At 43.3% G+C, this 10,417-nt stretch overlaps 1 protein-coding gene across 1 annotated transcript in view; it reads left to right on the top strand.

Moving 5' to 3' along the window:
- The window catches only part of syne2b (spectrin repeat containing, nuclear envelope 2b), a 99,004-nt gene that overhangs the window by 65,828 nt on the left and 22,759 nt on the right, over nucleotides 1-10,417 (top strand). Inside the window, 20 exon segments of the mRNA XM_053620149.1 lie at nucleotides 372-475; nucleotides 901-1,030; nucleotides 1,144-1,260; nucleotides 1,364-1,495; nucleotides 2,102-2,302; nucleotides 3,253-3,354; nucleotides 3,572-3,691; nucleotides 3,811-4,011; nucleotides 4,262-4,435; nucleotides 5,155-5,286; nucleotides 5,490-5,710; nucleotides 5,836-5,956; nucleotides 6,631-7,140; nucleotides 7,527-7,676; nucleotides 7,786-7,953; nucleotides 8,052-8,207; nucleotides 8,302-8,448; nucleotides 8,638-8,808; nucleotides 8,967-9,100; nucleotides 9,215-9,419. Coding sequence (XP_053476124.1) covers nucleotides 372-475; nucleotides 901-1,030; nucleotides 1,144-1,260; nucleotides 1,364-1,495; nucleotides 2,102-2,302; nucleotides 3,253-3,354; nucleotides 3,572-3,691; nucleotides 3,811-4,011; nucleotides 4,262-4,435; nucleotides 5,155-5,286; nucleotides 5,490-5,710; nucleotides 5,836-5,956; nucleotides 6,631-7,140; nucleotides 7,527-7,676; nucleotides 7,786-7,953; nucleotides 8,052-8,207; nucleotides 8,302-8,448; nucleotides 8,638-8,808; nucleotides 8,967-9,100; nucleotides 9,215-9,419 — 3,396 coding nt within the window.

The following is a 10,417-nucleotide window of genomic DNA, read 5'->3' as shown; positions in this document are numbered from 1 at the left end:
TCTGGAGTGAGATTTGGGTCAGTCAGGGCACTCAGGATTTTGTACCTCGAGAAGGATACACGTAGACAGAATCAGGGACATCAGAAGGGAGCTACTTAGAGAATACATAGAAATTATTTCCAAGAAATAATATCCAACAATAGGTTTTACCTGCATTCGGGAAGGGGGGTGGGAAAGCGGGGTGGGAAAGCCGGGGGGGGGAAGGGGGGGGGGGGGCATGTTCCTCAAGAGTCCTGGTTTATGATCGAAAGAGGAACTGTTTGTGACGAGGAAATAATGTCATTACATCTGAGATTATCACCAAAAGGTGCAAAATAAAGACATCCCTTTTGAGTTTTAGATTTCTCTCTCTCTCTCTCTGTTTATTGTAGGAGTTGGAGCAGGGTCTAATCGAACAGAGAGATCTGATGAAGGTCATTGCAGCACGGGGAAGCAGAGTCAGACTGCAAAGTCAAACTGCAGAGGAACACATGAGGTAACACACACACACACACTTCCCCTTCTAGAGTTACACATCCTCTTCGGGAATGAGGCACTAACGAGTTCTTGTTATTTAAAAGTAAATATGACATTTCGGTGTGTTGTGGAAGGCGTTAAAATTTGCATTTGAACATTTTTGATGAACAGTACAGCAAGTTTTTTCCTCAGTAGTTCCTCCTGCACAGAAAAGTATCTTGTTTAGCAGGAGCTCAAAGCTTCCCTGTAACTACGACTCAGGAAATAAAATCAGCCCTGGGTCTTCCGGTCATAATGCAGCTAAGGTTCCTGAGATCTGTAAAAAAAAAAAAAAAAGGTTCCCGTAAAGGTTCCTCCCATGATGAGCCGTGAATGAAAATCAGCCCTGGTTCGTCCGGTGAAATCATGCCTGAGTTTTTGAACGTCTCTGAACGTTTTCTTCAGGCTCCTTGTACCTGCAGTAGCGTTGACAGTGGAGGAGCAGAGACAGGAAGGGGCGGAGTCAGTGCACAGGAAGTGGACTCACCTCCACAGGAGACTCAGCCAGAGAGCAGAAGAGCACCAGGAAGAGGAGGTTCCTGCACAACTAAACTTATATTAATGGCAAATTATATAATATATTAAATATTAAATATATTGTCAGTTTATAAGTGTGTGTGTGTGTGTGTGTGTGTGTTTTTTTTGCAGATATCTCCTCCACCTGTCTGTGTATGGAGCAGCACTGATGGAGCTGCGTGTCTACAGGAGCTCCACTCCCACCTCACACACCTGCGAGAGCTGGGACACACAGCAACGTCAGCACCTGTGAGTATCTTACACACCTGATCGCATGATCACACACACACACACACACACTCATGTTAATGCTCTAACTGTCTCTTTCTCTCTCTCTCTCCCTCCTTTGCAGGACGTGCAGGCGGTGGATGAGGGTTTGTTTGAGGTGCTGAGTGGAATCACACTCTCTCTCTCCACTCTCTCTCACACACTCGTCTCTCAGCCAGGAGGGTTACACACCGACGCACACACCCAGCAGCTACAGGTACACATCCATCCATCCATCCATCCATTAATCAACTCATCCATCCATCCACGTATCGATCTATCGTTCCTACCGATTCTTCCATCCAATCCATCATCCCGTTAATCCAACCATCTCTACATCATTTCTGTTGACTTATGCATACATCCACTCATCCATCCATCCTACTGATTTATCCATCCATCTATCCATCCATTCACTCATCCAATCAGTCCTATCAAAATCATATCAGATTTACCGTAGCCGTCTGTTTGTCCATCCATCCATCCATCCAGCCACAACCCAACCAACTATCTATCCATCGTTTCTGTTGACTTATGCATAGACCCACTAATCCATACATCCATCCTATTGGTTTATCCATCCATCCATCGATATTGACCTCTGATCCCTCCACTCATTCATCCATCACGAACCATCTAACAATCCATCTATCATTCCTATTGATGTATCCATCTATTCATCCATTCATCCTTCCATCCATCAATCCACAACACTACCAAGCATCCATACGTCATCCATCCGTTCATCCATATTGATTTATCCATCCTACTAATTCCTGTAGATTAACTCTTTCCCCACTTCCTGTCTGTGTGTGATTGGTAGAGTCTGTCTGCAGAGCTCAGCTCTCTGAGTGCCGAGTTGACCTCTCAGGGGTCAGAGGTCGTCAGGTCGTTAGGTTCCGTGGCTCCTGCAGCCGGTGTGTGTGTGGATCTGCTGCAGGACCGTGTGTGCGAGCTCCAGAACGTTCTCTCAGAGAAACAGAAGCAGCTGCAGAAACAGCTGGATCATACTCTGCAGAAAGAGGTCAGCGAGAGAACACAGAGGAATGTGTACATTTATTCTCTCTCGCACTCACTCACACACACACACAACATATGTCTGTACACTTCTACAAGTTAATATGAATATATGAGAACAAAATATTTATACAAAATTGCGTAATCTCAGTCTTTTTTTTTTTCCATTTGAAACTAACGAGAGTGATATTAATATATTTAAGGAATAAAACACTGTGTCATGCTGATGTAGGAAAATAATCAATGACAGGATGGCGTCATGAAGCGGAGTTAGTGTTACCAACCCGACGTTGATGATTTTCCTATAACAACACGTCCTGAAATTTATTCCCCTTATAACACAGCCGTTTACCAATAATTGCAATTTTTTATTCGTTAAAGAACACCGCATCGCTCTTTTTTTTATCCGTTTATAGTTACATGTAATATCGTGGAACGACTGCGAAACAAGTGAGTTCCGGGTATTTCTAACTTTTTCTCTTTCTTGAAGTTAAGAAGACGAAAAAAACCCAGCCTGACGTGTTACCGAGAAACCGCGAAGACTCACCCTTGTCGAAAGACATAAAGCTACAGCTTTACCTCTGACTGTTACAAAGCACTGAGTGAATGAGCTGTTACTATAGCAACCGTAACGTATTATAACGAGCGCATTACTGCACTACTGTCAGGGCTGCTGTTATAGAAAGTTCTGGCCAATCAGATTTGAGCACTCTGCAGCGCTGTGGTATAAACATGTTTAGCGCTCTCTTGGCTCGTGCTAAACGACGACGGCGGGAACTTGTCAGCATTTTGTCGTCCTCCGCCGACACCTCGAACGTCTCACCCTCGCAAGTGTCGAACACGCTTGCAGTTTTTAACAGACGTCAAAACAGACTACATCAGCCTTTATGCTACGTTTTTACATTTTGATGATTTTCTCGAATAAACTTCGTGTGTGTGTGTGTGTGTTTCTCACAGAGCAGGATTAAACACATGCATGCTGCCTTGCTTGCTAACACCTCAACCCTGAAAACACTGACTAATGACGATTCACGCTGCCATCCTCATGCACAGCTACAGGTAAACACTTCATTAATATCCTGATGATCCAGTCCTGTCTTTTTTCCCCCCCCCCAGATTGTTGTGATGTGAATATCATCCTAAAACAGAGTTAAAATGTCTACACACACGTACACCATACACTGTGCACTAAAGGTCTGAAGGCAGGACTCATCATGACTTTGGACTTGCGATTTCTGACCTCTGACCCTTTTTGTCTCCATGGTTACCTGGGTAGGCTGTTGCCGGGTTACAGCAGGAGCTTCAGCAGCGAGAGAGAGAGCTGGCCGAGCTGAGAGACGAGACAGAGGGACAGGGACGAGTGACGGGGTTAACGCTGGACTTCACCACGCTGGAGGTGTGTGTGTGTCTTGGAGTGTGTGTGTTACTCTCTCACTCTCTGTGTAGAGTGTGTTGGACAGTGTGTACGGTGGTGTGTGATTGTAACACCCTCTCTCTCTTTGTGTGTGTGTGTAGAGTGTGTTGGACAGCGTGTACGGCGGTGTGGCTCAGCGTGCTGCTGATCTGCAGTGCAGTGTGGAGCAGCAGCAGCAGTGTGAGCGCGTACTGAAAGGACTGCAGGACCTGCTGGAGCTCGGCAAACAGAGACTCACACACACCACACAACTGGAGCCACACACCACGGAACAGCTACACACACTCCTCAGCACACACACGGTGATGCAACTAATGTTAGAGATGGATGGATGTATGATTACTGCATTATATATACATGCAACCATGTCAGACAGACAGACAGACAGACAGACAGGCTTGCAGAGCATTTATTACAAATGACAGCAAAAACAGGAAACATTGACCATATAAGGGAAGTAAAGGGCAGGACAGATGGTGTATAGAATATAATGTTCAGTAGGACAGGGTCAGAGAGGATATAATAAATGTTATATCTCTTCTATATTTGCAGAAGTTCTTCCTGTCTCTGGACTCTCACCTGCAAGCTCTGCAGCGTCTGACTGCCCGGATGCCCAATGGCGCCCTCTGTAGGTGGGGCACTGCTTTGTCAGAGGTAGAGGATCAGGTGGATCAGCTTCAGTGTCAGGCTCAGAAGACTGGAACTGCTTTGCAGGTGACACTACAGGTAGGAGCACATACACCTGTAACATCACATCCCGAAGTGTTTTGTTCCTCTTACACCACAGCGATTTGCCAAAAATGTATTTATTTCCTTTGTAGTTACGGGAGATATTGTGGATATCATGATATCTTTTTATTAAATTATAATATAGTGAACATTTTTATGGCTATACGGGGATAAACATATTTGTTTTTTTAATATATAAACAATATAAAAATGTTTGCAGGTATTAAATAAGTGATCGAATGCAACACATTGTGATACATACAGCACACTGTAGAACTGGCTTCGAGAGTCGTGATACGGTATTTTTGTCATATCGCTACACACCTAGTTTATAATTTATAGCCCACGGGACAAGTCAGTACCCGTTCTCGCTTACGTTATAGCAGCTATAAACCGTCGTTCCCTCACCAACTCAGAGTAACAGCTTTATCTCTGGATGTTACAAAGCGCTGACATTTAGACTCTTTCCACAGATGTGAAATAAATCATAACACATAGACTCTTTTTATATATATATATTTTTAATTTGTTTACATGGAGCATCCAGCATACAGTTCGATACTGTATATATATATTTTAAAAAAAAGGATAACATTTTGGAACGGGCGCTTTATTATAAACCTGTGATTTGAAGCTGCACTACTTTCAGAGGTGCAGTTAGAATCGAGAAATCAGCAGCGTTGTGGTGTTAAGTGTTAATAACGTGTATGTTTAAGGTGTGGACTCAGTGGGAGGAGGGTCAGTCCTGGTTGGAGAACCTTCTCCAAGGTCTGGAACATCGGCTTCCCAGCATGCACTCGGAGGAGCAAACGGAGGAGGCGCTACAGAGGAGTCTCTCGACCTATGAAGTACGTCGAGTTTAACAGCCAAAGTGTAGCGATAACTCTCACACTGTACTTATTACATAAATATAATATCTCAAAGAGTGTCCATGATGCATGAGTCACAATATCAGTAGAGTAACACTTATTCCAGCTACACATTTATTATCATTATTACGATATATATTTAAAAATAGTCCAGTTTTTTCAAAACAGTTCCTTTCTGTCAGACACTGCAGGCGACTCTGGAGGCGAATGGTGCGCAGATCGGTCTGGTTTTAGATCAGGCCAGCAGATTGCGGAAAGTGGGCGTGTCCGGTCACTCCATGGATGGTCTTGTGTGCAGAGTGGGCGTGGCTAATCTGAGGCTTAAACGGCATTTAGCTGCTCTGCGAAGGAAAATGGAAAACGGACGAGACTCCGCCCACCACCTGATAAAACTCTGGAAGAGGTAAAACTAGACAAATGTCTTAAATATAGTTCGTAATAATTTTTAGATTAGAAGTACAAAAAAATTTAAGTAGACGACTGCGGTAAAACTGAAAGGGTGGATGATGGAGAGAATACCCTCCACAGGTATCGTCGTGACTCCACAGCGATGACGGAGTGGATGAACAGAGCCAGAGAACGTCTGAACGGCTGGAAAGGTCACATGACCACCTCTGGGCAAGTCATCTCTGACCTCGACGAGTTTATGGTGAGTTCATACCGCTTTGACATGCAAATTCATGACTGTAATTGTGAGACAATAGGAAACCAGTGGGCGGAGCTGTTGTCAGTAAAAAAAAAATAGTGCCGCTTATTATTTCTGTGTAACTTAACCAAACTCATAAAAGTTTGTGATAAAATGATGAAATTAAGAACAGTGTATGTTTTCATCAACACTGCTATCTTCCTGTCAACCCTTAATTAATATGAAACCACCACCAGGAGCAGTGTTGCACAAGTTAATTAATTACTAATGACTAATTATATCGGCAACATAGTATTTGAATTACTGTCTAATTTTTTTCTGTTTGTAAAGTAATTGCATTAATCATTACTAATTACTTCTTAAAATCCGTATCAACCTTGACCACATGGACAATAGAAATGAAACTCTTCTTTTACTTCTTTAAATTTAATTCAAACACGGAATCATTTGTATTAAGCATAGCTTTAATACAAAAAAGTAAACAAATGCGACTCTATAAGCCATAATAAAACTGTAGTTACTGTATTTCAACACCATGTTTTATGCATTTGTATAACATTGGTAACGATCTAGCAAGAGCGTTTGTCTATGTTTGTCTGTGTCAAAAAATTAATTAGTGGGAAAAAATTGCCACTCGTCTCTGCTGACATCCGTGAACTTGATCTTGTTGTTTTCAGGAGCTGTGTAAAGAGATGGAGGTAAAATCAGCGCTGAAGGCTTCGGTGATCGGCGCCAGCACTGAGATCCTGGTGCTAAGCGAGAGAGAACACGCAGACACACACATGCCATCATCCGGATCCACTCATCATAACTCGCAGTCAGAAGAGAAGGCCACTTGCGGAGATGTTTCTTCAGTTAAGGATGATCCCACTGCCGAAGTTAAGGAAGAAGATTCCTCGAACAACGAAGCTCTCCCTCCTGAAAGCACACGCTCGGACCTATGGAATGGGGGAGATGCTAATGTGCAGGATGAGTCTCCTGGCGAAATGTTTGAAGCCGGCAGCTCGTCTGACGTTCCTCCGAATGGAAACGCTTCCGTGAAGATGTCAGAGGGTGCCAGCAATGTGGTCCAGGTGACGGCGTTGCCTCCTGTCCTGCTCGCTCTGAAAGATCACCTGACTGAGGTGGAGCATAGCTGGGTGGAGCTGCATGCCGACATCGCTGCAGTACAACAGAAGCTACATCAGGTAAATAAAAAAAAAAAAACACCAGTGTTTTTTGCCGTATGTCTCCTTCCAAACGTCGTAATATGCTTTTATTTATTAATCCCATTTCTCAAAACATCATTAACGTCTCGAACACCCCGCTGTCACATCCACCCAGATTCTGACCCTTTTCTCTTTCCGCAATGTGCCTCTTCAACCTGGGTTTAAAATCTGTGCGAATCTAAATGTTCACACTTTTATAAGAATTTTAAACTGACACGATGCAGTTGAATTAAATCAAACTGAAATTGTATTCCCCGCTCATCTCTTTTTATCTTTCTGTATCTCTACACTGGAGTTTTGTGATTCTCTCTCCGTATTTCACAATGATTGTTTCTCTCTCTCTCTCTCTCTCTCTCCCTCTCTAGCGCGTGGTGGAGAGTGTGTGTCCTCAGTCCCTGCTCTCGGAGGTGTGCAAATGGATCAGTGGAGCTGAAGGAAGTCTGCAGGACGCAGAGAAAAACGTCCGGTCTTCAAACACAGCAGCACAGCTCACGCACCAACTCGACACGTACAAGGTACACACACTGGCATTTTACTGAATTCTGGATTCTGAGTAATTCATTTTGTAATACATTATTGTTTCTGCATTAACAAGTAATTTTGTATGTGTGTGTGTTTGTGTAGAAGCTGAAACGATCACAGGTGTGTGTGCAGATGTCAGTGGACTTCCTGAACCGGACGCTGCTGAAACACATCGAGCCGTACCTCAGGTACAAACACACAGCATTCGCCGAACAGCTCGGGGAGATGAACCTGCGCTGGACCACGCTGCAAACACACCTCTACACACAGGTAAACACACACACACACACACATTTTTCCTCTCATACACACTTACGCAAGTACACACATAAAGATGTGAGAGCGTAAAACCCACATATTTCTTGTAGACGCGGTATGTCGAGCAGCAGCTGAGCGTCTGCGCAGATCGAGACGGCAAACTGCGACTCCTGCATGCCTGGGTCAAAGGTCGCGAGGCATGGATGCGACTGGCTGAGAGGCCCGTCAGTCAAAGCGCAGCAGAAAAGCACCTGAAAGATTGCGAGGTCAGAGCATAGTTACGGATTTGCTGCTCCTCTGCTGCGGCCCGAGTGCTCTGTTGCGTTATATATTTTATCTCTTCCGTTTTCCCTTTCTCAGGAATTGGAGGAGGAGCTAAAGGCCAAGACCGCTAAGCTGAACGAGTTGAGGAAGACGAGGCTGAGCGACGATGAAGAACACACAGAGACAGGCTTTATCAGTCACGTTAACACCACCTCCCAGGCATTAACCGCTTTAACTGAGCAGGTACACACACGTCACAGAACATTACCGTATAATAGCTAATATAGCGCAGCATGATTAAATTCTGATTGGTCAAACAGTATCCACTACTTTTTACTATTGATGACTTTTTATTTACGAATTATTATGTGCAGTTGAAATATTAATTTCTCATTTGAAATTTTCAAGGCTAATGTTATTTATCTACTGCAGAACTGCGCTCTGAAACAAACTCTGCAGCACGCAGGGGATTCGTGGGCGGCGTTCGAAAGTGGGCGGAGTCAAGTTGCTCAAAGCACCTTGGAAATATGTCAGTCCCTTGTACGTTGCCACGCCCCTCACACCTCCTGCACAGCGCTCCAGAAGAGCATCGATAAGCTACAGGTACTTTATTTACAATTAAATGGTCAACATCAGTGCGCAAATTATTTTACGTTCTGTAAAATAAGATTTTTGGGCCCTGCTTTCATTTATAAACGATTGGGTTACACATCTATACACTTTCATTGTGAATATGTCAAATGGCTAATTGTATTTCTCAGGCATTGCAATGCGAATCTGAGGAGGTAGACACAAAGTGGGAGGAGCTTAACCAGGCATTCTCCAGTCTTAATGGTTGGATCCATACAGGCACCTCCCACTTATTATCTGAACAGCTGGAGAAGGAGAGATTACGGTCAGTCTAATGTCACTGATTACCTGAAAAACAAACCCACACTAAACCAAAGAACCATGATGCTCATACAGTGCATGCGTGTGTGCGTGTGTGTGTGCGTGTATTGTTATCCAGGTGGTCTGAGGTGAAGCAAGATCTCACACACACCTCAGTGAGGTTACACTCTCTGCTGCAGGCGTGGAAACGGTACTCGGATTTGTTGTCTTCCTGCTCAGAGAAGCTACAACAGGAGAAGGATCGACTCCGTGACGTCTCGAAGACGGCGTCCGAGCACCACCACGACACGGAAACCCTCGCGACCTGTATACAGCGTTTACACGTGAGTCCAGTCCAGTCATGTCAAGAAACAGCACGTACGCAATATTCCATTCGCCTCAAGTGTAGTCGAACACACGGTTGCTTTTGTAATCTAAATGCAAATGTAATCTAATCAGATTAATAATCTGTTAAATAGGCTAATAATTTCCATGTAAATTCTAAGGGATAAAGCAAAGGGAATAACAAAGCACGTGCGAGACTGAACCCTGAGAAGTCTACACACTCATATCACCACTCTTATGATCTGTATGCAAAACATATTGTAATGTGTTCCCTTTTTGACTGAGATGGTTCGAACTATTACAACTTCCTGTAAATGCGATGCCAAATGCGTGGCCGTTTCACAGAGATTACCATTTTCTACCTTTCGCTCAGATTACTTTCACAATCGGAAACATTGCCAGTAGTCCACAAACGTCTTAAATTAGATTGTTGTTGAACAATGCAAACAGCAAGAGACAGTAAAACACATTCTGTTAGACTGCAAAAGGTATGAGGAGGAAAGAACTGAGCTAGAGATGCAGACTGGAAAACAAAACATGACACTAGAGAACTTGCTGGGGAAAACATCTGGGAAAATGCACCGCCCCCTATTAAACTATCTAAAAAATACTGGAGTAAATGAGAGATTTAAGTAATCTAATAGGAATATCTAGTATATAGTTATTTATCTCTTTATTTTCTTTTATTTATGTGTTATTGTTTTGGTGTTATTATTGTTATTAGTTTTGTATTTTTATTTTATTTAATTAATTGATTGATTGATTTTCCTGCCAATCTACTGCCCACACTCCAGTCCAGTAGGTGGCGGTACTGCACCTTTAGTGATTTGCCAACCGCCATTAAAACAAATAGAAGCAGAAGAAGCAGTAGTTAAAAATAAAAATACACCGAATGGTGTAAAGAAGAATATGGGGCTGAACTCTACCCCCCCGTATTGAAAATGTATTTATCGATCTTAAATTTCTGTATGGATTTTCAGTATTTGTTTAGAGTAGA

Source organism: Ictalurus furcatus, chromosome 3, assembly GCF_023375685.1.
Source record: "Ictalurus furcatus strain D&B chromosome 3, Billie_1.0, whole genome shotgun sequence".
Lineage (NCBI taxonomy): Eukaryota > Metazoa > Chordata > Actinopteri > Siluriformes > Ictaluridae > Ictalurus > Ictalurus furcatus.
The sequence above is the reverse complement of the archived record's forward strand: the minus strand, read 5'-3'. Positions and strand labels throughout refer to the sequence as shown.